At 47.4% G+C, this 26,940-nt stretch overlaps 1 protein-coding gene across 2 annotated transcripts; it reads right to left on the bottom strand.

Annotated features, from left to right (window-relative positions):
- Positions 1 to 65: 65 nt before the first annotated feature.
- On the bottom strand, positions 66 to 15,733 carry RFC5 (replication factor C subunit 5). 2 transcript variants are annotated; one of them, XM_067550129.1, is made up of 11 exons: positions 14,874 to 15,733; positions 13,134 to 13,198; positions 9,185 to 9,321; positions 8,532 to 8,611; positions 7,524 to 7,597; positions 6,740 to 6,899; positions 5,086 to 5,167; positions 3,071 to 3,200; positions 2,368 to 2,445; positions 856 to 910; positions 66 to 505 (listed from the first exon to the last, which is right to left on the bottom strand). In XM_067550129.1, the coding sequence occupies exons 1-11, from the start codon at positions 14,930 to 14,932 to the stop codon at positions 409 to 411; spliced, it is 1,017 nt and encodes a 338-aa protein (XP_067406230.1). In that variant the 5' UTR covers positions 14,933 to 15,733; the 3' UTR covers positions 66 to 408. The 2 variants fall into 2 exon arrangements, with proteins under 2 accessions (XP_067406230.1, XP_067406231.1); XM_067550130.1 differs by lacking the exon at positions 14,874 to 15,733 and adding an exon at positions 13,556 to 13,736.
- Between the last annotated feature and the right edge of the window lie 11,207 nt (positions 15,734 to 26,940).

A 26,940-nucleotide genomic window follows, 5' to 3' on the forward strand; every position in this document is an offset into this window, starting at 1 on the left:
AGCGCTGGAGTATCGGTGCTAAAAGGCAGCGCCTAGTCACTAGCTAAATAAAAGGATCTTGCAGCCTTAAAAAGCCCTCCAATAGCCAGCTTCAATTACATACGCTGTTCCCCTCCCCCCTTTCCTTGGGTGTAAGGGAAGAGGAGCCTGCCTCTCCCCTTCAGCAGTGTATTTCACGCTGCATTTAGCTGCAAAGGGCTCAATTCTGCTCTCCGATGCTTGTGCAGAGTTCCCCTGAAGTCAAGAGCAATGAGGTGCATGTATCTGAAGGCCAAATTTGTCCCCTATATTGTCACTAGTAGAGGGGGCTTCTAATACAGTGAGCAAGGAACTGCAGAAGACAGTGGACTTTATGTTCGGACAAAGACATTCTTCTCTTATGTCTTGGGGGAGTAGAGCCATTTGGACCTAAGCCTCAGCTACAATCAAGTCCCTGGTGACCTGAAAAGCAGCAATAAGGGAGCTTAGCTGAATCTTCTCACTTGTGCCAGCAGCCAGTCTGTGCCTAAGCCAGAAGAAAAGAAAAACTGTCAAAACTCCATTTGGACAAGTCCTGCACTGCAGCTATTGCTGGTTCTGTCCCAGCGCAAGCTGGGCAAGACGTGAACTTTACAATTAAATATTTCGTGGATAGCTTCTGGAAATTTTGCAGGCAGTGTGCTAAAGCACATGCAGGTACCAATTAAGACAGTGGGTGCAGTTCTGTAATTGTGACTCTACAGAGTTGCCAACCGTGAAAAAGCCAGGGGTGCAGCCTTAACTTCCCACTGGAGGGGTTCAGCCAGGCCAAACATTATTCTTAAAGATAACCGCTAGGGGAGAAAAAGCAGATGGGGCCAGCGAAGGGATACTCACTCGATGTCTGCCATTTTGATCAGTAGTTGGATTCGGACGGAAGGTGGGAAGTCAACTAGGGAGAGATGAAGACTGCTTGAGTGAATGGGGCATTTTTAAAAGAGCATGAGTCAAGTCATTTAAGGCTCCTTACTGGACCTGCCCCAACCTCTGAGGGAGAATGACTGGCTGTTTAAGACAGGAATGGAAAATGTCTGCATAGCCACACGTTAGCTCTGCTGTAGGGAGACAGCAGTTGCAGCCAATCTTCCCCACCCAAAACACCTGCTGCTACTAGCAAATGTGTGTCAGATATGAGAACCATGCACCACCGAGAAACAGAGTGGAGCAGACAGTGCTAAACGGGAAGTGAAAAACCCAAACGGGGCTATTGGTCTGCATGGGGGTGGAGTAAAAATCCTGAGGCCCCCTTCCCGTAGAGCAGGATCTCAGTGCCCTCTCTCTGAGCCAATGACTGACTCAGGCTGCAGTTCAGAAGGATACCAATACACAACGGCCAGTTGTCTTGTTCTGGGTTTGTACAGTACCTGAGGTCGTGGGCCATGAGGAGAGCTCCTTAAGTAATATAAATAATATTTCCCACCCGGTTTAAAACATTAAATCCACCAAGTGCTTGCCCTGCGCATTCCAGCACTTTTAGACCTCTTACTCCCCAGAGGCCTGATCCTGCTCCCTGATTGCAGTGGGAGTCTTGCTACTGACTTATGAGTGCAGCATCAAACCTCAGACATGTTACGTATCTACCTCTGCGTTACTGTCTGCTGTCTCCCCAACACTCCTCAGCAGGGAAGCAAACAGTCCCTGGAGAGCCCTGTCTACAAACCAGCGCTCTATCTTAACGGGTGCTGGGGAACCCCGATCTCAGATGATGACCAGCTCACTTGCCGGGTGGGCTTTGTTGTTTTTAATCTGTTGCATTAGGAGAAAAATCAGCTAGGGAGTGGTTCTAGAAATGAAAGGCAAACAAGCCCTCAGGCCTGGGGAGAAGCCCAGTGCTCCTGGGGGCTGGCCTTTAAACAAAAAATATCACCCAACACAGCTTTAGGTGCCATTTGCACCTGGACAGCAAACGGGCCCACGTCGCTGAAGGTTAATTTCAACGGGAGTTAGGTGCCTACATCGCTGGGCCAAAGGCAGTGCAACGGGTTGTCGGCTTTAACAGTCCCCCAAAGGGAGCTTCACCCCCCCCCCTCCCTCCCTCTCCACTGCCTGCCTCTGCACAAGAAGGGGGAGAACCTCGTGCTCTGCAGTGTGCCTCACCAGGCACCAGCCCTGTGGCCAGCTCAGGCCAGTTCTTCCCCCACTGCAGTCTAAGGGGCAGAGGGAACCATGTAAGGTAGGGAGTTACTAGCGGGGCTTCCTCTTCCCATCGAACAGACATTTCTTCCCCTGTTACAGCTGCACCCTAGACAGGCCCCTGAGGGATTAGTTTCCTATGGGTTAACGAGAGGCCATCTCCAAGCTACTTCGGTGGCTACGCCTGTTCGAACGGGGTGGCCACAGGAGCATTACCTCGGTGCACAAACAGGTGGATCTCTGTCAGGATGTCATGCAGAGCCAAACCCTTCAGCAGCTTCAGCTCCATGATTTCTGAGAGGAAAGTCAAGGGATTTTCTTGCACAGAATTCCTAAGCCTAGGAGCGGATGCCGCCAAAACAAGGGATCCTTGTCCTCCCATTCATTAGATCCTTGGGGATGGGGGGAGGAGGGACCTACTGACTGGTGCTCTTGTCAGCAAATGTGTAGGGTCCCTCCGTGCAGGATGCCACGGGCCCTTGGCTCTGAATCAGAGGCAAGGAGGCAGGCTCAGGCACTGAGCGCTGGGGCACGCACAGGCTTTCAGGTTGGAAATGAAAGGAGCCGCACCCAACCAGCAATTCAGACTTCAGCCCACAGGACTCAGCCCTTCCCCGTGCTGGGAGAGAGGCGCTAATGCTGCTTGAAGGGAATCAGCACCCCAGGGGGAAGCACCACTCCTCCTGAGAGAAGGTGAAATCTATAAACAGATGTAAATGCACAAGCCGAGGTGCTATCAAGGTTTAATTGGCACAAGCTACTCGAGTGACTACGTGCCTTATAATGCAAAAGCCTCCCTTTTCCATTAGCACGTACGTGCGAAAGGAGCCGCATGATGCCACCCCACCGTCACCATGCTAGTCAGACGCCCCTTTCACTCGCCGCTGGCGGCAGCTAAAGGCGAGCGATAAAAGGATACTCCTGTAGGCGGCGGTGAAGTCCTGGTTCAGCAGCCAGTCGAGGATGTTGGCGATGTCGGACTGCAGGGGGTGCCCAGTGCACGTGTACACGTTGTCCTCCGTCACCATCCCAAAGGCCATGGCAGTGCTCTGGCAGCAAAGGGAAGGTCAAAGAGCAGCTCTGCTCCACAAAGCAGCTATGTAAAAATGGCCTGTGCGCATCAGACCTTGGGGTACATCTACAGGGAGATAAAAGACCCGCAGCATGGCCATGGCTGGCCTGGGTCAGCTGACTCAGGCTCCTGGGGCTACAAATTGCTGTGTAGATATTTGGGCTCAGGCTCCAGCCCCAGTCTGCAGCAGTGGTTCCCAACCCTTTTGGCTCAACGGACACAGATATCAGTTTTACAATCCTGAAGGGCCACCGGTCTCTGCCAGCAGCTCCTTGCCCCCCACTGCAGCCAGATGGAAGGAGTTCAGCGAGGAGGCTGCCTTCCTCCTCGCTGATCTCCTGTCTCCCTGGCTGCAGAAGGGAAACCGCATGCGTCCTGTAGCCCTGTGCGCTCCACGTGGGTCCCTAGGCAGTGGCTCCCTTCTGCAGGCAGGGGGACAGGAGATCAGTGCTCCCCTCCCTCTGGCTCCAGCAGGGACCCCAGCACATAGGCCCCAGGCAGAGCGCTTTGCTGTGCTCCCTGCTACAGCCAGGGAGAGGGGAGAGCTGACCTCCCATCCCCTTGGCTGCAGCAAGGAGCCTGCTCCCGTCTTTTAGCTCCACGGAAACGCGCTCCGCCTGGGTCCTTAGGCTGCGGCTCCCTTCTGCAGCCAGCGGGAAAGGCGTGGCAGGCCACTTTGAAAGCCCCCGCAGGCCACAGGTTGGGAACCCCTGGTCTACACAGCAGTTTTTCAGCCCTGGATCTTGAGCCTGGCAAGCCCAAGTTGGCTAACTTGCAGAGCACGCGCCTGGTTATTTGTAATCGCTGCGTGGATGTACCCGCTGGGAGTAGAATTTCTTTTCCCTCCAGTGAGCCCTGCAGGGCCAGTGCACAACGGAAGACAAAGCTGGATCCTGTTCTCCCTTGTGCATCAACAGACCCGGCTCTCTGAGTTACAGTGGGGGACACCTGTGCCATCTAGGACAGGCAACGGAGGCTGCGAGAGTGTCACGGGGTCACGCTCTGCCCTGCAGAACCAGCGTGACTGGTGACAGTGTTTGAGGGAGGAAGGAACATGGCTTGACTCTGAGCCCGGGGTGAGTTGCAAGGAAGGTAGTAGGGAGAGCTGTTGTGCTTGTCAACTGAATCAGAATCACCAAGAGGCAGACATGGAACCCCACCCACGAGGCCATTTCACAGTCACTTCAGTACGAGGAGTGCAGAGGAATCTGCCATGGTCTCTCTTCCACCCCCCAAAACAATCTGTGCAATCACTAACAGAACAGACACTAACCATCCCACCCCCCTCCCCTGTTTACCATCTGCTGCTGAAGCAGCTTTACTCAGCCCCTTGTCAATGGCCCTCAGACAGCGCTGGTTCCTCAGAAGTCACTGCAACGCTTCAGGGGCGCTGTGGGGAGAAGGGCTGAGAGCTCTGGAGATCTCTGCAGAGAACCAACTGCCCGTGGCTGAATCTGTGGTGGCACTCTGCATTACCATCGCTACACCTTGCAGCTCTCGCTGTAGCCACAGTCTCAAAGGAGACCCTGGACTGGAGCCGAGCCAAGCCAGCAAGCAAGCAAGCAAGCACACATGGGAAGCCTAGGCCCCTCCGTGCACTCCTGCCTACATATACCATCTGCAATACTGAGTAAGTGGAGGAAGATCCCCTGCATCTCTCCCTTATCCATGGTGATGAGGGTGCTGCATGTGACCAATGGGCCTGACTCCCTGTGAACCATTCCACACCCCTGTCGAGGGAGAAGAAGTCCATCCGGCCATTACGCAAGTTGCACCGTTGCCACTCTGAAGTCAGAGATGCGGTCCCTGGTGCTAGCAAACGTGGTGGGGACAGCAAGCAGAAGCCACACAAAGAACTGTACCTGTAAAATATTCAGAGCTCTGCGCATGTCACCATTGGAGAGGGTCACGAGTGCCTTCATCCCATCTTCACTTACATCAACCCTGGAAGACACAGATTTCAGGATGCAAAGCAGGGGTCCTGCGCCCTGGAGAATCGCTGAGTCACAGACCAGCCACGACGGGACACCCCAATATTTGAATAGTCCTGGCAACACCCCAAAGCCATGTATGGACATGGCACCATGACAGTTTGGGAGCCCTCTGTCTCTGTGCAATATCTTCTCCCCTCTTCCCTCCCACTTCCTGGCTGCCAGGAGCAAAGACGACAGATCCCGACATCTCAGGACTATTTGTCCGGTCACAACTAGACTGCCCAAGTGGACAGGCAGTGTCGGGACGGCTCCTCTGATTGCACTGCCTGGAGCTGGGCTCTGCAAGACTATCGGCAGTGGGACCAGCAGACTCCAAGAGGTGCATGCAGAGCATGGGAAGAGCCATGAGGCTGTGGGGCCAGAAAGCAAGTATTCCCCCGGGGAGAGGCCTATGGAAGTAGAAGTGAATTTGGTGTATGAAGGAGAAGCACTGCCTAGAAGCAGGTGTTGCGTGGGCCAATATTGCACAAGCTTCCATCACACACACCGCTCTGCCAATGCACTCATTCCTCATCTACAACACACCGCTAGTCCTGTGCCCTGGCCCTCTTCTGGTCAGAAGTAGCCAATCAAGCCAAAAGGTTCACCTCAAAAGACCCCGTACTTGGGACTAGGCTGAGCTCAGACTGGGTTCACTTGTTACCCGGGTCTCTGGACGTTAAACACCAGAGCACAATCCTACCATCCCACCAAGGGTCTAACCACAAACAGTGGCTGGTTCTGTTTGACTTAAAGAGCAGTTATACTCAGAGAAGGAGCTCTGAGCAGATGGCGCCTTCTCTCCCATAGCACACGCTCCCTGTGTGGGCGCACAGACAGATCTTTATTACTAGAAGCAAGGAACTAACACCGCTATAAAGGGAGTGAACTGGTTTCCACTCCCCCTTGAGCCATTAAAGCTCCAATCGTAGAGTGCTGTTCTGCTGTGTTGCACCTGGGCAAGCCCACTGACAATGGAGAGGCTCAGGTGCAGTTAGGGCAGAATTTGGCCCTGCAGGACCTTCATTAGCGGGGGTGATGAGTAAGGAGAAGAGAACCCAGCTCCAGTTTACACAACTGGCAACCAGCAAAGGGGACCTGAGCAAGTTTGCTCTGGAACACCACAAACAAACTGGGCTCCAGGAGGCCTCTCCTCTTTCCTGCCCAATGCTGCATTTGAAGCTTCAAAGCAGCTTAAGGAAGGGACCTGCAGGCATCTCTAGTTGCCAAAGGTTGAAGGGAATTGATTTTGGAACAAAAGAAAGGACACAGGGAAAACCAAAGCTCCCTGCGAGGGGAGAAATGTGTGACAGAAACTGGAGAGAAGGAAAAAATCAGCTGATACTTCCAGAGGTAAGAGGAGGATTTAGGAGAGTGAAGAGAAATTGGGGAGGGAGGATATTGTGGAGATCAGTGAGGACACCTGTGATTGCAAGAACAAAGGCAGGAGGCAGCTGAACAGGTCAGAAGCTTCCCCCATGCAAAATTCCATTTCCATCTTATTCTGACTCAACTCCCTTCCCCCACAGCACTTTTTACTCACATCTCTTCCTCGATGACATGCTGCAGCCTGGGGACCATGAGTTCGGGAGTCAGGGGGGCAAACCGGAACCTTGTGCATCTGGACTGCAAGGCAGGGATGATCTTGGAGAGGTAGTTACAGATCAGGCAAAACCTGGTGTTCTCAGTGAATTTCTCAATCACTGCAAAGATTGGGGGGGAGGGCGGGGGAAATTGCCAGTTAGAACTTGCACCAGCCTGAGTGTGTGCAGTCAGAAGATAGTTTGTGAACACAGGCAGCATGAGCTCCAGACCATTCCACTCTGCAGAGGGGGGCACTGGAGGCTAGGCAGCCAGCATGATATAGCCTGGAATTCCCACAGCTAGAGGTTTGATCCCCTTTGCCCTTCCCAAGAAGGAGTTCCAGGAATTTGTGTGTGGTCTCTTTGGTCAAGACCTGAAACACTGAGCTCCTGAGTCATTATCAGGAAGATACCGTACAGATTCCTCCTCTCAGAGCTGCCTTCAGGAGTTAACGTATATTGCTCCTTTCATCCAAAAACATGGCACTGATGGATAAATGCAACCACACTCCCCAGCCACTTCAGCCCTGGAGATACAATCACTGGGGGGTTAGGCAACAGCTCCCTGGCCTTCAAGAGCGCTCTTACATACACCATCATGTCGCGTGCACACCGTCACCATGTGCTTGCTTGGGAAAAGCCTGAGCAAACAACTTGCTCTGAGGGTGGGGGGCAAAACTGCATGAAATCACAGCTGAGCACGATCTCACACCCGTTCCCAGTCCCAAGCCGAATGCCACTCACCTCGCCTTAGGGCATTCTGGGCATCTTGAGTCATGGCATCTGCTTCATCCAGGATCACAAGCTTAAAGCCTTTCCTAGTGGAAAGAGAGAGGACGGCTGGTTCAGTCATTCCCATCTGCGGCAGGCCCCCTGCCTGAACTCTTGAGATGGAGGAAGCCCATGGAGCTGAGTCGAGCTTGGCCCAGGGGAAGTGGAGCTGGGAGAGACTCAGTCCTACCAAAACATTCACTCCTCTTTACACCTGTCTCTTTCTTGGTTGAAATCCATTATTTCGAGCCCTTGCTCCCAACCAATTCACACCACTTCTCCCCAGACTCGCGGTAGCCTCCCTTTACGTACCGAGAATCCTCAATCTTCTCTTCCCTCCGCTGCATTGTCCATACACTGCCAATGTATAGACATTTTCAGAAGCGGCCACTGAGTGTTGGGGCCCAGCTTGATACACCAGTGACTTCGACGGGGGTTGATGTTCAGCATCTCTGATAATCAGGCCCAGGATGGGGTCCCCAAAAAGCAAGGCACGGCACGGCAGGGGCTGCTTCTGAGTGTGTTGGCCTTGATTCCTTTAATCTTTTAGTCCATTCCCCCCACACTCATCCAAGTGGCTTGTCTCAGCACTCTCCCCCTTCTTTCCTATAGTAAAGCACCCACAGCAGCATACCAGACGGGAGCTGTGGGGACACACTCCACTCCTTTGCTTCCTTCTTACCTCACTGAATACTCTGATTTTCTCCTTCCCGTCACGCACACAACGCTCTCTGCACCTCTCCTGTCCACGCGCTGCCTGCCCCATTCTGTGTCCTTTGAGAAAGCATGTGCTTCCCCCACACACGGACTATCTCCTTTTAACCCAGGAGTGGCCAGTCAGTCAGTCAGTCATGCTCTATGTTCTGGGGACTCCTTGTGACTGGGTGCATGTCAGGGATGGAGGAGAAAGGAGCAAAATGTAGCTAGAAGGAGAAATCACCTCTTGGGAGGTGAGGGATATAATCATCTTCTGGCACTTACTTAAAGATTGTCCTCGTGCTGGCAAAGCTCAGAATGGGTCCTCTGACTACATCAATTCCTCTGTCGTCTGAAGCATTCAGCTAGAGAGAACAGGGGAGGGGTGAAGCTGGCATTAGAAATACAGCATTAATGCATCTCTGTCCAGTAAGACCTTGTCTACACCCAAAAGCTGCACGATGAAAGCCTACGGTGGAGATTTAGATTTAGTTAAACTGGTGCAAGCCACTGTATGGACACTTATTTTGGTTGAAGAGTAACTTAAGTTTACTGAGATCTACTGATGAAAAGTGCTATATAAAAGCTATGTGTTGTTGCTGTTTATTAATTGGGAAAGGTTTAAGCTAAATGGACATAAGCCTCTCACTGTAAAATAAGTGTCCACACAGTGATTTGTACTGGTTTAAATTAAACCAGGTCAACTTTTTTGGGTACACCGGGCCTATGCCAGCAGCGTACATGCAGGTCTCAAGATATAAGTAGACAAAAGGGAAAATAATCTTTAGCAGAGTTTGTTTATGGAGAAGCAGCACTCCGGGATGCTAAACGTAACCTGGGCTAACCTTTCCCTATCCCAGCAGCAGAGTTCTCGGCGTTGGAAAGTACCGCCCTCAAACGAACAAGAGCACCAGGGCCACCGAGACATTGCGATTTACCTCTAAAACCATGGAGTTGAATTCCTTGTCTTTGTAGAGCTGTTTAGCACAAGCTAGAATTGTAGAGGTCTTGCCAGTCCCAGGAGGTCCATAGAGGAGAAGGTGAGGCAGACGATCTTCACTTATGAATTTCTGAACTGATGAGACAGATTAGGAGGTGAGGAAACGAGACTCTTCTGATTAGATAGGACACTAAGTGAGGGGCTTTTGGTCTCCCTGCTCTTAGATTTAGGGGGCTAAACTCTAGCATCCTCTGCATGCTTGATTCCAGCAGCAGATGTGCTGTACTGCCAGATGCCTTCAAAGTAAACGTGCACTCTAGACCATTTTTTTAAGAGGGGCACATTTGAAGCAAGTTTATATTTTTGCTCCAAAATACTTAAATGTCCTGCTTGGTTTTGCCATAACAATCTAGTTTAGGGTTGTGCCCTTTGTTCCAAAGCACTTTACCAGCTATCTACAGAGAGACCTTACATGGCAGTCACCAACGGAATGTAAGGGTCATGAAGCCAAGTGGGACACAAAGGAGGTAAGAAGCAGACACTCTGGGCTAGGACATGGTTGCCCTTAAAAACAGTGCCATAGGATCTTACATGCCTGTGCAGATGAAGAAAATGTATCTGTGCTTACATGAAAGTTTCCTTTCTTTGGAGTAGTAAGAGCCACAGATTTCTTACGTGGGTACTTCAGCCTGCCTGCAGCTTGAGGGCAGAACCAAAGCAGGCATGGAAATGCCTCACCTCCTGAAGTTCCCTCTAGCTGACAACTTCCACAGCTGGGATAATTCCATTCTGCTTTCCTAAATTACAGATTGTGTTAAATATTGAGGAAAAGGCATGATTATCTCTTCTGCGGCAGATCATGGGGTAAATGTCCCCTAATGATATAAACCTGAATATTTGAGTGTCAATTTCCGTCTCTATTCTGGATGACCATTTGTCTCCAGGGTGTGCTGGATCTGTGGATCTTATTACTCAAAGAAAGGAGATTTTCAGGTAGAGTGCAGATAAAGATCCCTATTCTTCACCATGTTAAGGTCCACAGTTCTATTACAATGGGGCTTTCCCAGCAGTGTGGCTCCAGGGTGGGAAACAGGATCATCCAAACTGAGGTAGTTTATATGTCCTCTACCTTCCCAAGCACTGAAGCGTGGAGAAGACTGCCAAAAAAAAGTCATTGGCTAAAGAACAGATTATCAATATGTAGAATTTGGTGAATTTATGGACACTTAGCCACCTAGTAGATCTCAGTATAAGAGAAGTGACTTCTCTGCCCTGAAATTGTCAGTGCCTCTGCAGACGAGGCTTTGATAATTGTCAAAAGGAAGAACATTTCTTGCATTCACTTTGGGAATGAACTCTGAGACAGTCATGAGGACTACCTGTCTGAATTCAAAGTACAGGACTGGGTCTCATCTGAGAAAGTTCCCATGGTGTTAAACCATGGACTTTAGTCAGCTGCATAAGTTTCGCTTGTTGACATCTTACTGGGACCCAACTGATCATCACTTCCTCTAAGTATCCATTTTTAACCGGTCTGGTGCTGAAAGGGGGACTGGATTCAGTGACAGTGGAAGGTCTGACACTAGGGTAATCAGACCCAAGACCCACAGCCCCTTCAGTCAGAAAACAAACAGTCTCACTGCTGTGCTCCCATTCCTCTTTATAGGGTCCTGGGAGCGGTGGGAACGGTGAAGGCAAACAGTAGAGACATAGCTCAGCTGTAAGTAGGTCATTCACCACCTTGCAGCCGGCTCTTGACACACACTGAGACCACAAGGTGCTGCGCTGCTGTTCCCGCATACAAAGAGATCCGTCACCAGCCACCAAACGGACTTAAAATGAGCCAGGATATTTCTGGCTGGAAATTCCAGTTTGCTTAATCCAGCCACTGCCATGTAAACCTTGGCGTTGCTCTAAGGCAACAGAGAGCAGCTATTGACCCCACCGTGGCACCCTAGGTTTGTTCCAGCTGCCACTTATAAAGCGGTATTCTCTTTTGTATGTTATGGCAAGCTGAAGCAGTCCCTGTGACCTGTACTTCCTTCCACAGCATCTAGCCAGAGCCAGGATTGTAAATCTACTTGTTCGATGACTCTGTTACTAGGCTGAGCTTCCCATGATCTCCCAACCGAACACGAAGCGAGTTCGGAACAGATCTGCCCCACTGTCTGATTCAATGACAAAGGCCCACATGAGCTGCATGAAACAGACTGGTGTCCCTTAGGCTGTGAGATTTTTAGGCTGAGAAGACCATACTCTCAGTTCTGTCTACCGCGTGAGTACCCTCTGTGACAGCAGATGGAGGGTGTTAGATGACACGTCGCTTTATTATTTATTTTTGTTGTGGGGCTGGTGGTGCCAGAGAGCTTTCCTGCCAGGGTAGGGGGCTGAGGGGACACCAGCCTAGGAGTAGCTGCTTACAAAGGGCCTGTCTAGTGAGGAGGCCACTTCTTCAGGTTAAAAAAACAAAACTCCCCCAGTTCAAAGCGCTGAGTTCCCAACCAGCAGGGAAAGTGGCTGTGTTCACCTTTGTAGTGACACCAGGTTGCGTTTGGACTGGTGCACACAGACCATAAAACAGAGGCCAGAGGAGCTAGAATATAGTAAATGGCAGGGCCAAGAGGCCCCTTCCTGCCTGCTTGTTCTTCCACAGTTGGGCTGCTCTCCCGGCTATTCCAATCCTGGGTGTCTCTTTTCCTGTCTACGGAGAGGGGGCCAAGGCAGCCGCAACCGGACTGGGCTGTGAGGGAGAAACTGCGCTCTGGGCACAGAGCCGGCCAAGCTCCCCACCACAGCTCTCCATGAAGAGAATGAAGCAAGACACACAGACTTTGCCTTTTGCCTCTCACTCTGCTCGGCCTAGCTCACTCCCAGAAGCCTGTCCGGGCGGCAGCTGCCACAAACAGCGGGGAAAAGGAGCTGAGGGGACAATCCCCCCAAGGAGCAAAAACACAGCCCGAGGATGTGGCTGGGGCTGAGAGCGTGACATTAATTAGCTGTCATGTTAGCCAGAAATATGAAGAGATGATGGGAATGTTCCTCAGAACAGCTGTGCAGCTGGGCGGCCTGGCCAAGCTGTACACTGCTGGGGAGGCAAATAAAAGCCGGGAATTTCAGGGAGCCAGGCATTCCCCAACTGCCAGAGACTGACAGGTCCGCTTCTTCCCCCAGGCAGGCTGAGGTACCCACTGTAATGGACCTGTGGACCCTAGCATGAAGAAGAAAGGATGTTTTATGGACTTTCTGGTGACCATAAAAACAAACTGCATGGAACTCAAGACTGTAAAGCTGGATTGATGCTCCTGGAACAGAAGTGGTGTTTTACAACAGTCATGCTGAAAGGCTGGTAAGGATAGGACAGGAGGCAGGATGGGCATCCTATAAAAGCTGTAACATGTGCAATGAGGAGCCTCTTAGCAGGTTAATTCCAAGCACCTGTGGCACCTCTACCTTTAATCTCTCTCCACAATTTCATGCTGACCATTATAGAATCTAGGTGCACCCCCTCATAAAAGTATTACAGCATTTCCCAAAAAAAAAGGTTCATGCAAGAGTTTTGCGTAGGCTACATGCATACATTTATATGAAAGCTCCTTGTTAAAATAATGAAAACACATCACTGATTGGCCGACGAGGAAGTGATTCTATTTAACAGGCTTCTGTAAGCTCGTCACCCATTGCAAAGCTGCTTATTTCCACAGCAAAAGAGAAGCTGTGTTATTGAGTGGCTAGGACCTAATGTGGAGTGGGGACTCCTGGGTTCTAATTTCAGCTCTAATATGGACTTTCTCTGTGACCTCAGGCAAGTCATAGCTCCTTTGCCTCAGCTGCTTCAGCTGTAAAATGGAAATTATACTTGCTTACCTCAAAGATATTGTGAGGGCTAATGTCTGTAAAGGGCAGAGAGAGGCTCAGATGGAAAAACGGTGGAAATACTAAATACTCACTGGTGCTCAGAATGTCCTGATGGGAAATTAGGTCATTCAGTGTCTGAGGACGATATTTTTCCACCCTAAAGATGAAGATATTTTAATATAAATGCAGATGAAGAGCTGACTTCAGGCATTTCACAAGGTGCTCTAGGCATGACTTTTCTCCCCCCAGCACTGGACAACAACCCACAAAGCTAGATCCCCTTCAATCTACTCTGAACTTGGAACAGGTGTGCTGGCATCAAAACCTAGCCCTGTGGTGCTGGTTGCAGGTCAGAGGGGTCTGTTTTCCAAATCTAGTCTAAGATGGCAAAAACATCACAAGAAAAGCTGAGCTTGTAACTTTTCTGCCCACAGCCTAGAGAAAGGCGGCTCCGGCATCAGCAAATCCAAACCCCAGTTGAATCCTAACACCGAGAACCTGATCCAGGCACCACCTCATCCCAGCGGAGGATTACTGCTGCAGTTCCCTCTTAAGTTTGGGCACGAGGTCGCTCTTTTGGCATCTACAGCATCTTTAAATGCTCCAAAGGTTTGTCTTGCTATATACATTTAGAAAAAGCCTTGCATAAATCAGTTGCAGGGATATCACTTTATAGGTGCTGCTAGAGTTTAAGGACAAGATCCAATCCCATGCTTTTAACTGCAAGATACTCTGCAGGTCTGATATCTTCACTGGCTTTTAGAGGGGATTGACTGGGGGGTGGTGGGCAGAGAAGAAGCTGGAGGCAGCTGAGTTGGGAGTTGCTAAACTGTCCCACCCCAAAAGAGCAGGTGAAATGTGTTTTTGTGTGGCTGAGTACTGGACTAGGTGGACACCCCGCTTCATTATTTTATTCAGACAAATGCTTTGTATTGAGCTTAGAGTGGGCTAGGCCTAGTGAACAGAGAACTAAGATCAACCAAAGCAGGGTAGCCTTTTTTCTGTTGATCCCTAGGGAACAGCTGGCTTTGGACAAATTGCCCCAGAAATAGGATTCCATCTCCCATGGTAGGAGGAAAACAGCATTTGATGTCATAATAAAGACTTGGTTGTCAAATTACCCAAGTGACCTCCCAATAAGGTCCGTGGAGAAGGCAGGCTGTCCCAGAGCAGACCAGGTCAGCAAACAAACCAGCATGCCCCACTTTAGACAAATTAAGTGCCTGAGACTGACCCCACTTCCCCAACATCTCTCCTTCCTGCACACCAGTGTTCACTCTTGCCCCTGAAGAAGGAATGGCTCTCAGCTGTCCCTCCTCAGAGTGCAGGAGGCAGGTGTCCTTACAATAAAAGTGGAAGGGGCCACGCCCAGCTTCCTAACCCTACTGCCATCGACAAGAGGCCGTAGACACCTGCACTCACTGGGAGGAGAGTCTCATGCAATTGCACATCCCCTTGCATGGAATTATTGCAGAAACTGCTACAGCTTCCCTAGACTTCCCTTCAGCGTAAACGTCAGGGAGGCTCAACCCATGCAGTGCTTATTACAGAGCATGCCTGCAGCACAGAAACGACATGATGAAAGTAGGTATGGGGGGGCGGGCCGGGAGACAGTAACCAAGGGAGAAGACGACCCATGCTGGCTGCACAGTTTGAGCCGTGCCCTGGGTGCAGATACTGCATGCAGTCGGGGGAGGGGGGAGAGAAGCCTAGACAGCTCCCGCATGCAGCTGGGGGTGGGGAGGGTCTGGATCGCAGCTGCCCCCCGGCTAGCTTCTGCATGCAGCGAGGGCCCGGGGGACGTGAAGGGGGCCCGCTCCCGCCGTGCCTACCAGGGAAGGTTCCTGCTCTTCCTGGCCGGCGGCGGCTGCGCGGGGGCTGCAGACTCCATGGGGCCGGGCCAGGCCGGGCCCCCTCCCTTTGCACCGCGGCGCGCAGAGACTCTCCCGGGTCGGGTCGGGTTGGTCCGCCCGGCGCGCGCTCAAACAGTTCCCGGATCCCGGCCCTCGCGAGAGCGCCTGGCTTCCGTCCCCCCAGGCGGGGCGGGGCGGGGGCGGCGCGCGGGGCAAGTCGCTGCCCAGCTGCCGGGGCCGGGCGCGCGGCGCTTTGCTGGGGGAGGGGGCTGGCGCGAGGCGGGCGCGCGGTCGGTCGGTCGGTGTCGCAGCCTGCACGAGGCCGGCGGAGCGCAGGGGTCAGGGGAGGCCCCTCGGCTCGCCCCGCCCCGCCCGTGTCTGGTGCCCGGGGCCCTTCCCTTGAGGCGACGCGAGGAGAGTGTCCCGGGCCCGCCGCCCCCCCACGCTGGTCTCGGTCTGCCTTTGCTGGCGCCGTGCACCGGCCCCCAGCCCGGCTTCCTGCCAGTCCCCCGGGCGCAGCGATCCTCAGGCTGGCCCTCAAGATCACGGCGTTAACTGGGGGGTCCTTCCTGCCGGCCTCCCGATTGCTGCGCCTTCGGGTGCGCTTCTGTCCGGTTTTCCAGCTTTCCTCTGCAGTCAGGAGGACTAGCCGCTCGTTTGCCTTTCACGAAGCAGAAGCGGCGAGTCTCCTGACTCCAGGAGGTGGGGCTTGCAGGAGAGCACCACATTTCGCAAGACTGGGGACAAGATCACCGGAGTTGGCAGCACTTTCCTTTTCGCTTCTGTAGGTCTGGAAAGCCTTGGCCCCAGTGAGGTGCCTTGGAACTAGTGAGACATCACATGGGGTGCAGGTGCCTGGCCTTGGGAAATCACCAGCGGGGCTTTGGGAGTCTGCCTGTGAACTTCCATTGGTTAAATTGCTTTTTCTAAAATCAGAAACAAACTTTTAAAGCTCCTGTTTTAGAAATAAATTATAATAAAAAAAGCTTCATTTCTTGGAGAGGGAGAGTAACAGGTAAAAGGATTTTCTTGAACACATACTCAGTTATTTAATTCAAAGATATCAATGTCCTGACTGGCATATTTTTGTTAGTCACGAAACATTATCCATACATACGTATTTTGGAACTTGCCATCTGCTTAAACTGGAAGGAATATTGAATGGGGAGCTGTTGGCATGCCAGAATATGGAGAAATCACTGCACTCCAATCTTACAAAAGCAAAATCGTGTTAGATCTCTTATAAAACAATTTAGTGTGATGGGAGGTTATCCTTAAATCTGTAACATAGAGAGAGGAGAATGGAAAGAGCTGGGTGAGTCATTTAGCTTGTCTAAGAATGGGAGAATTTTAAACTTTCTAAATGTTTTAAATAATGGTCACAAACAATGCACAATTCTAAATGTAAATTAAACAGGATTTTTAGAGGTAGCGTGCAAAGCAGAAAAAAGCTTTCTGCTGTATAATGGAGGTCTGAAGACTTAGCATGTTAATTTACTTTTTATTAAAAATAATCTGTAGGTTTTATTAATTTAAAATTTGATATTTCTGATTTTTTGTTTTTAATCTTCCCTGTTTTTGCTGAAGAATTTATTGGATGAGTCAGAGATGTGGATTGGGAGCTTTCTCAGCCTTAGTTGTAGGGGTGGAGATGCTGAATCTTTAATAAAGAGAGGTTTTCTCTCAGGTGTGTGTTTTTAAACAGGTGTTAAAACAACAACAAAAAAATCGCAGAGTTCTAAACAATTGCAATAAAAATCTATTCCTCTTTCAGTTAATCAGTTTTCCTTGCTTGCTGCCTCTAATGCCATAGATGTGCTAGCATCCTACTAGGCCATAGTCTCCTAGGGGAAATGGAGTAGACAAGATGGGAATTTCTAATCTATAAAAATCAAAAAGCAGCAAAAAAGGCACAAACTAATTTTCCCACTATTAGGTCTCCAGTAATGATAGGCTCAGTGCTAGTGCACTGCTTATCTGCCCCATATATACGTTATTGTCATTGGCACTGGAAACAGGTATTCAGTATTAAAGGTTTTACCCACCCTCACAACTCATGAAGGTTTGAAAGCAGTTCTTAGGTAACATATAACATCTCCGTGTGATATGACTGGGATGGAATGACACAATGAAACCAAGAAAATGTACTTTTCAAGAGCAAGCTATTTCCTTAAAAACACATAGAGAAAAGCAATGGTTCCAATCAGAACTCAGCAAATCTCATTAATTTTCCTGAGAACCTATTGGAATTAGCAGATGATCACATTGAAGTGCCACTAGGGTACTTCAAAGAGCAACTAATGGAAGTATATATCAGCTGTAAGGTACGCTGTATTATACATGATGGTTTTGAACTTTGCTTTTACTTAGCTCCTCCTTGATCAGCATCTAGTCTTCTCTCTGCCCTCTCTCAGCTTCGCACTCCAGTTATGCTGCCCCCTCTGCTAAGAACAGGCTCTCCTTCCCTTCATCCTTTAAATCCTCCTTTAATACCCAGTCCTTCAAGCCCCTCTTTCTTTCATCATGAACAACCCTTTCATTCTCTCTAGAGCTTGTTGAAACCTTCTAAAACTTAAATAAAAAGGTTTTTTGCAAAACTTTTGTGAAATTTTTTGCAAGGATTTTTTGCTGGGTTGGTTTGGTCTGGTTTGGGTTTTTTTGGACCACTCTGTGAACTTGTTGAAATACTTCAATTTAAAAAAAACAAACAAACTTTTTTTCAACAATTTTCCTGCATTTTTTTGACCAGCTCTATCCTGAACTGTTGACCATTGTCTACTCTATGTTTGTCTTGACTTATTTACATTATATGCTTCTTGGGAAAAGGAAATGTGCCCTATCAATTTATTTAAACAGCAGTATAAATTTATGGTGCCAAAAAATTTTTTATTAATAATCATGTGTAGTATGCCTCACCTTGTGTGAGGATGGAGGGATTCCATTCAGCTGGGGATAATAGGCCTCAGTGGAGGCTCTTCTGTAGTGGAGACAAGTCAAGTTGTCTTGAAAGTCTGATTACAGTGAGAGGCAAAACTGTCGTCAGTTTTAGATTCCTACAGGACACCCAACAGCACTGTATCTTGATGGACCACAGAACTGCATCCTCATTTAATTTGCATGCTGTGCAGCACATTACCTGTGGATACACATGTTGAACAATAAAGATAAAACAAGACTATTAAAAATCTGTCTCATTCAAAGAGCAGCATTCAGTCTGTGCATTGAAGGGAACATTAGTCCTAATTTAGAGGGCCAGCAAAGGGCTTATGCAACATTTTAGCACTCACAATAGGTCTTAAGTGGTGTTCAGGCCTAGCACTGGTCCTTTGACCGTTATCAAACGGGCTTTGTGGAATAAATTGTGATGATATCTTAATACGTATGCACAAAGACCAGAATTAAGGGGGTGTGGGCAATCTTTACTTTGCAATTTCCAGAGAGCGTCACTTTACAATCTTGACAGCCTTTTAATGTAGTTTCTTTTATGGCAGTGGTTCTCAACCAGGGGTACATGTATCCCTGGGGGTACACAGAGGTCTGCCGGGGGTACATCAACTCATCTAGATATTTGCCTAGTTTTACACCAGGCTACATAAATAGCAGTAGCAGTGTCAGTTCAAACTAAAATTTCATACAATGACTTGTTTATACTGCTCTCTATACTATACACTGAAATGTAAGTACAATATTTATATTCCAATTGACTTATTTTATAATTGTATGGTAAAAATGAGAAAGTAAGCGATTTTTCAGTAATGTGCTATGACACTTGTATTTTTACATCTGATTTTTGTAAGCAAGTAGTCTTTAAGTGAGGTGAAACTTGGGGTATTCAAGACAAATCAGACTCCTGAAAGGGGTGCAGTAGTCTGGAAAGGTTAGAGCCACTGTTTAATGGAATATTGCTTAAAATCACCAACCAAGATAATATTTTCTTTTCCTGAGGAATAATTAATTCACACTGCTTGGTACAAGGGCTTTAAAAAGGGCTAATTTTGTTGCTGGGGTAACTCCATTGAAATGAGTGGATTTACACCAAGCCTGAATTTTGTCTCACCTCGTTCAAGCAATGAGATGATTTGACTTAAATGTCTTTTTATTTAGATACTACTTTTTATGCTATTGTAAAAACTGATAATGTGCTAGTTGTGATTTAACTAGACACTAATTATTTATTCATCAAAATATGTATGGAGATAGACTAGGTAAGCCAGTGGGAAGCTCTTTCCTTTCCAGCTTCTATGATTTGGTGTGAAAGGAACATTGTTTCTGTTAGAATTAAAATAAAAGCATTAAAATTAGCATTTGTACATGCAACTATTCTAAACTTGCTGCTGTATAATAAAATCAACATAGTGAATTAAATTGAAATAATATACATTTGCTATTTGTTCAAAACAACTTGTGTTTAAAAAAAAACAATGTTGATGACCGTATTCTTACCTAGCACATTTTCAAAACCCAGGCACCTTCAAAGAAGGAAATTAATAATGAATATTCTAGACTGTCCATATAATAAATATAAACACTTTTCTTATTTGTCTTAGTCCCCAATCTTGCACACTTAAGTACATGCTTAATTTTATGCACAATGGGCCTGATACAATGTTGATTGCACTCAGTGGGTGCTGGATCAGCACCCATGAGTCTGATCCAAATCCCACTGCAGTCTCATAGACACATAGACTTTAAGGTCAGAAGGGACCATTATGATCATCTAGTCTGAACTCCTACACAACGCAGGCCACAGAACCTCACCCACCCACTCCTGCAGTCAATGGAAAGGCTCCCATTGAATGCAATGGGTATTGGATCATTCCCTGTGGGCTTGATCCTGCAAGATGCTGGTTCAGCACATGCTTAGCTTTAAGCACATAAAGCCCATTGACATCAATAGGACTACCAGCAGTGTGCAAAATTAAGCCTGTGCATAAATCTTAGTAGGATTGGGGCCTGAATTTTTAAAATAATTTTATTTAAGTTTCTTGGTTTTTAAATTTCCAGAAGTGGATTTTATTATTGTTACATTTTGTGTGTGTGTAAATGAAGATACCAGGTGTTGGGGTTATTTTTATATTTTAGATTAACAGGATGTCAGGGCCACTAGATTATAAAAGAGGGAATAGAGTTGGCCAAAATATTTAGTGGGGAAATTCAGCATCTAGATTTCCAAATACACTGATTTTCTACCTGGGGCCAATGACCCTCAGGGGGTTGCTAACAGATGGTGGCAGAGAGGCGGGGAAGAAGAGGGTGTTCTGACCATTCTGCCCTTCTCACCTTGCTATGTGGGATGGGAATGCTTGGGCGATTCTGATGTAGAAAAGGTTGAGAATACGGTCTAGGACCTTTGGGCAAAAATCTCAGTGATAATACAAGGAATACCTCACTCTGTTATTTTTGCTTTGATTACTGAAATAATTTATTAGCGATAAAAGTCATTGGGCAGGGGGAGGGGGAATATATTTTCCACTGCGTTTTTCTTTACTCCGCAGAAATAGTGTCAAGTTTTCAATCATTTGCAATATCTTAAACATCTTGCTATCCATGCCCTCAGAAATTGCCTGTTGCACAAGTCAGTGTCAAAAATTTCCCTCTCTACTGGCATTGATAAAGCACATATTACGGTAGTACTGTACCTGAGCCCTGATAACACAGTGAAACTATTGGACCAGATTCTTTTCTGGTTTAAACTGGTTTGCTCCATTGGAGTCAGTGGATCTGTGCTAAATTTACTTCAGTTGAAAAATCTAGTCTTTATCTCTAAAATAATCCAGAAAAGAAGATGGAAATATTTGGGCCACATGTTAAGAACGAAGCAGAGCATCTTCCATGGCAAGTGTGCCAAACAAAAGAATCACTCCATTGAACAATACTTTGAGAGGAAAAATTGATGGGACCCAGGTTACACAGTGTTGTCCGATTCTTCAATATCATGATGTAATCCCATTTCACTGAGCTGACAAAGGGACACAGAAATGTTCACTTAAGGGAAAATAATCTATTTTAAGACTTTGAACTTTTAAAAAAAGGACTTTATTAAAAAAAATTCAGAATACATCCTAACTGCCAATAAGACTTAATCCTAAATATTATAGAAAGCATGTTTGTTTGTTTTTCCAGTTCCAAGGGGATTAAAAATCAGCCTTAACTTCCGACAAGCTACTGTCTTTGCATGATGTGGTGTCTTGGATCACAGTGCTTTGCAAACTGTACAGGCTAATCATCATCTGATCCTATTCAGCTGTCAGAAAGGTAAGGTCTTTAATCGTTTTAGAAATAATAGGTTGGCATCTCTTTGTTTTTGTGGGTTTTTTTTTACTTCCTGATTTGACGCCTTATCATCTATTTCTTAATAGTCGGCTCCATGCTCTTTAAATCTTTCTATCAATAACAGTGATGGATTCCTGGAAGGAGTCCAGCCTTTGTGTTATTAAATCATTGCCCCCAGTAATCATTTCTGAAAATTTCTGCAAACTCAGCTTCCCCTCTGGAGCTGCTTCTGCTTCTGCTAAGGTCTTGACTCATGAAATGTCTCTGGATAATAGAGGATTGAAATGGAAGAAATGGCTGTTTCAGGAGGACTGTCTTAGAACCCTCAGGCATTTTTATCTTGGGTGTGGCAGTGGAACCACAAACAGACGCTGGAAGGAGGAAAATATATTGGAAGCTCTCAAAGTACAAAATCATGCTCTCTGAACCACCCTCTCCTTACATACATGGAACTCCCAGAGATGTCACTGTTTTTCTGCCCATGTAGATAAGTCAGAATGCCAACTGAGCCAGCTGCAATCTATTCTGCTGAGGTTGTGAAAATAGGGTTTCTCTTACCAGCCCTCAGCACAAAACTTTGTAGAGCAATACAACTGCATATTTGTTCTGTCCATGTACATAGCAATAGTCCCTCACCCCCAATTAAGAGAAGCAGATTTATACAGTGCGTCCATTTTTTTCCAATTAAAATATAAATTGCTCTCTTCCCCAAAAAGAGTGTAATTATCACAAGTGCAAAAATCATCACATTGCCTTTAAAGGATATAGGATTTTATTACACTTCATTACAGATGTGAAGACCAGACTCTTCATTATTTTTCCTGCCCATCCAGATATGCTCTTTACATGGAAGACAAGAACTAGCCAGGGAAATCTTGCCTAAAATGGCCCAAAGGGGCTATTTCCATCTCAGATTTGCACGGTCAATCTTGCTATTAACTAGCTTGCTTAAAATTCCATGGTTAACCTTCTGCATTCTACTGGAAGAGGCCAAAGAACTAAATTCAGCTTTGGGGTGAGTTCAGTTCCCCTGATTTCAGTGGAGTTGCCACATTTGACAGCAGGGCTTAGTTTAACCCAAATTGCTTAGATCCATTTTGGAGTCTTGCTCCAAAAGGTGGATTGTGCTTTTTGGGTGCCACTTTAGCACTTATTCTGAATCTGAATCCTTCCCGGTGCTGTCAAATGGTGCCCTAGTAAGGCTCAGCCAACCTGGGTCTCATAAATTTTTCCTCTCAAAGTATTGTTCAAAGGAGGGATTCTTTTGTTTGGCACACCAATGGCACACCTGTCACGGCAGATGCTCTGGCTCTATTCTTAACATGTGGCCCAAATATTTCCATCTTCTTTTCTGGATAATTATAGTGGTAAAGTGTAGTTGGACTCCCTGACAAAACTCAACATTTGATATAAATTCATTCAGTTTAACACCTAGTATTTTCCTGAGGCATTTGATCTTGAAGGCATTTAGATGTCTGTCTCTACCATTGGTGGATTTCCTATCCATATGTTAAGGTGGAAGTAACATTTGAGTTAAAGATTTGTGTGTGTGCGCGTGTATAAAAAATGCATTATGTAAGTTCTCTGTATGAATTATTGGGAAGCTCCTGGACAACAGAGCTCAATTTATAAACGAATGGAATTACACAGAAAGCTCATGTCAGGGTGTCACTCATGGCCTCATGAATTGCACTCTAGAAGGGATGGAACTGCTTTTTAAAAGTTGCTCATATTTACACAGCTAACCATTACAACTCCAATGTATGTAAACCTGCTCTTTGGCGCATGTGCCCTTGATCAGAGTTACTGGACACACTACCATGTTTCCTTCGGTACCCTTCAGAGTAATTGGGTCAACATATGGGGCTCTATGCATTTAAACAAAACCCCACCCTAATTAATACCATTCAAACACCCCCCCACACACACCTGCCTTTTGATACGTTGTACTATTTGTAACCTGGGAAGTGGGTGGGCGGAGTTCCCAAAATGTAAACCAATAGCTAGGGAGGCTTGTCTATGGGAAAAATAAATTCTTTTCCCACCAGAATTGAATTTACTCAGACAAGCTTTTTGTCAATTAAAACACATTTTAAAAAAATGGTCACCATAGTTAAAAACTGTTAAAACTTTTTGACCAGTTCCTAGCTTGAAAATGGAAAGTGAAAGACTATTATAGTGAAGTTGATTAAATTCATCAGGCATTTGTAAAGTAGTTTAATTTTTATTTTCCCTGTGGATTTTGTATGACAGTAAAGAAGGCCAGAGTTGATATGCTCACTGTATGACTAAGAGTAAAGCATTCTAGTTTGGGTGGGTAATGATGAAACTCTTTGATTTGGACAACTGAGGTAAGTCTGAGTTTCTATTTTTCTCAGGGTATTGATACAAGGGCAGCTAAGGAAATTGGGCTGCCTTAAATGCAATTGCCATATTTTCAGATAATTTGGCTTTCTCGTGAGTTTAACTTCAACTCTCAATTTCTTAGGTCTTTAACTTTTTTCCTCCCTTGCCTCTAAGATCCTTGAAAGGTAGTATGTGCTCAAACCACAGATATGTGTCTGTGCACTTTGTCATGACAAAGTTTTTGTTTTTTATTTTTTGCCTGGATATAATAAATATAGGGTTTGATGATCAGTGCTGTGTGTTCTGCAGTTATGAGGCAAAAAAAGGCTTAAATAGGACTTAAATCATCTTCCTACTTTTTAATAAAAAACAATGTGCTAGTTACATGACTGTAGCCGGGAGGGGTGGTTCCCCTCTGAGAGGGACCCACAGTGAGAACCAAACCCACCCTGGCTGCTAGAGCCCAGAAGGAGATCACCTGGCCGGAAGCAGGGAGGCGGGGCCAGGCCTTTAAAACCCCGGCCTGCGAGCTCAGTCAGGCGGGGGCGGCTGAGGAAGAAGGATGCCTCTTCCTGGAGGCGCCAAGCTAGAACCAGGCCCGAGGCCCATGCTGAGGGGGAGCGACCAGTGTTAATCCCAGACTGGGGACTGGCAGAGAGCCTACCCGACCTGTCTGCTGCCTGGGAGTTGGAGGGGAGCCCACCTGAGTCACCTGTTGCCTGGGAGCCAGAGGAGGGCCCACCTGAGCTACCCGCTGCCAGGGAACAGGAGGAGGATAGACCCGAGCAGTACAGAGCCTGGGACCTGGAGAACCTCCCAGCCCTACCTGCGGCCTGGGGGCTGGAGGACCTGCCCTCTGAGGAGGAACCCATGGAGTTGCTGGAGCTGCCGCGGGTGGACGAGGAGGGCCTGATGGGACTACCACACCCCGGCGACCCGGAGGAATCAGGTACCTGGGAGTCCGGGGAGGAAGAAACCCAGGGACAGCGCTAAACAGTGGTTGAGTCTCTGGGGCAACCCGGTTGGCGTGTTGCGGCAGGAGCCCCGCCAACACAGTGGCAGGTGCCTCTGCCACTGCTAGGGCCCTGGACTGGGACGCAGTGGAGACGGGTGGGCCTGCGTCCCCCTCCCCCCTTCCTGAGCCACCCCGGGAGAACCTTACCCTCCTTACCGTCCCAGAGACTAGACTGCTTGTTTGCCAGCCCCGCCTACGGGCCGGGCACTAGACTGCTTGTTTCCTTACCTGCCCCGCCCAGGGCCGGGGCGAAAGACTAGGCTGTTTCCCGGCAGGGGAGAGCCAGGAGGACTGGTCCCCCTCTAAGAAGGACTCAGAGGGGAACCCCAGACGCTGCCCCCAGAAGGGCATGTTCACAATGACCAATACAATGTCATCTCCCATGTGCATTAGCATTGTCTTTGGGAATTTGTGGTTAAGTGAAGTAACTGGCAAACCTACAGCAGCAGTTCATTGTCCCTACATTGTTTGGAGGGAAAGTTGGTCTTCGATGGACATGCATTGCTCCTACTGCCAATTACTACCTACAGTATGAAATATTGAGCACTTCTTCCATTCTGGCCTCCCTAATTTGTAGGGAGCACAAAGTTATCTTTCTGTCATGCTTACCAATGTGTTCCACTTGTCTCAGTTTCTTGTACTATAAAAGTCTCTTAGAGCAGTAGTTCGGTTCTCAGGGTACATAAACTCATCTACAGATTTAGGCTACATAAAAAGCAATAGCAAAGTCAGTTCAAACTAAAATTTCATACAGACAGCTTATACTGCTCTATGTACTATACACTGAAATGTAGGAACAATATTTATATTCCTGTGGATTTATTTTATAATTGTATGGTAAAAATGAGAGAGCAAGCAATATCTCAGTTACAGTGTGCTGTGGCACGTTTTTGTATTTTTATGTCTGATTTTGTAAGCAAGTAGTTTTTAAGTGAGGTGAAGCTTGGGGTACACAAGACAAATCAGGCTCCTGAAAGGGGTACAATAGTCTGGAAAAGTTGAGTCACTGTCTTAGAAATGTAATTGGGCTTTGCAGATTGCTCCTTGTTCACATTTCTGCTACATCAAGGGCCATCTATGCTACTGTGATCATAACATTCCCAGCAGCATTGGGCTGAGCCCCATATGCACATCTTTTCCCTTACTTCCCAGTTTTCCATCCGTTTTGTCCATGGACCATACTCAGTTGTCACTCACACACAGAATCATAGAAATGTAGGGCTAGAAGGGACCTTGAGAAATCATCCTATCTAGCCCTCTGTGCTGAAACAGGACCAAGTAAACCTAGACCAGTGGTTCTCAACCAGGGGTATGTGTATCCCTGGGGGTACACAGGTCTTCCAGGGGGTTCATCAACTCACCTAGATCAGTGTTTTTCAACCTGAGGGTCATGGTTTACGGGGGTCGCAAGTGCAGGGCTGGCATTAGGGGGTGGCAAGCAGGGCAATTGCTTGGGGCCCGTGCCACAGGGGGCCCCACAAAGCTGAGTTATATGTGTCATCTGGGGGCAGTGGGGCTCAAGCTTCAGATTCCTGAAAGGGGTACAGTACTCTGAAAAGGTTGAGAACCACTGACCTAAACCATCAATGGCAAGTGTTTGTCCAGCCTGTTCTTAAAAACCTCCAATGGAAGCCTATTTCAGAGCTTAACTACCCTTATAGTTAAAAAGTTTTTCCTAATGTCTAACCTAAATCTGTCCTGCTGCAGATTAAGGCTATTACTTCACGTTCCACCTCCAATGGCTATGGAGAACAATTGATCATAATCTTCTCTACAAAAGACCTTAACATAGTTGAAGACTGTTATCAGGTCCCCCTCCAATCTTTTTATCTCCAGACTAAACATGCCCAGTTGTTTTTTGACCTTTCCGCATAGATCAGGTTTTCTAAATCTTTTATCATTTTTGTTGCTGTCCTCTGAACTCCTTCCAGTTTGTCTAAATCTTTCCTAAAGTGTGGCACCCAGAATGAACACATTATTCCAACGGAGGCCTCAGCAGTGCCGAATACAGCAGTACAATTTCCTCCTGTGTTGTACATACAACACTTCTGTTAATGCATCCCAGAATGATATTAGCCTTCTTTGCAATTGCATCACATCATTGACTCATATTCAATTTGTGATCTGCTATAACCCCCAGATCCTTTTCAGTAGTACTATCAGCTAGCCAGTTATTCCCCATTTTGTAGCTGTACATTTGATTTTTTCCTTCCCAAGTGGAGTACTTTGCACTTACCTTTACTGAAATACATCTAATTGATTTCAGACCCAGGTTCCAATTTGTCAAGATTGTTCCACATTCTAAGCCTGTCCTCCAAAGTGCTTGCAATCCTTCCCAGTGTAGCAAATTTTATAAGCATATACTCCATTCCATTATCCAGTAAGCATATTTTCCATTCCATTATCCAAGTC

The sequence above is a fragment of the Emydura macquarii genome, unplaced genomic scaffold (assembly GCF_026122565.2).
Source record: "Emydura macquarii macquarii isolate MOO-44397 ecotype Brisbane River unplaced genomic scaffold, CSIRO-AGI_Emac_v2 contig_1254, whole genome shotgun sequence".
NCBI lineage: Eukaryota > Metazoa > Chordata > Testudines > Chelidae > Emydura > Emydura macquarii.

Bases quoted from the DNA above. Each gene is read 5' to 3' on its own strand.
- RFC5 (XM_067550129.1), bottom strand. From the start codon at position 14,932: ATGGAGTCTGCAGCCCCCGCGCAGCCGCCGCCGGCCAGGAAGAGCAGG. The intron at 13,199-14,873 runs GTAGGCACGGCG...CTTCATCTTTAG, and splicing joins AAGAGCAGGAACCTTCCCTG to GGTGGAAAAATATCGTCCTC. The intron at 506-855 runs GTGAGTATCCCT...CTTCTGGCTTAG, and splicing joins ATCAAAATGGCAGACATCGA to GCACAGACTGGCTGCTGGCA.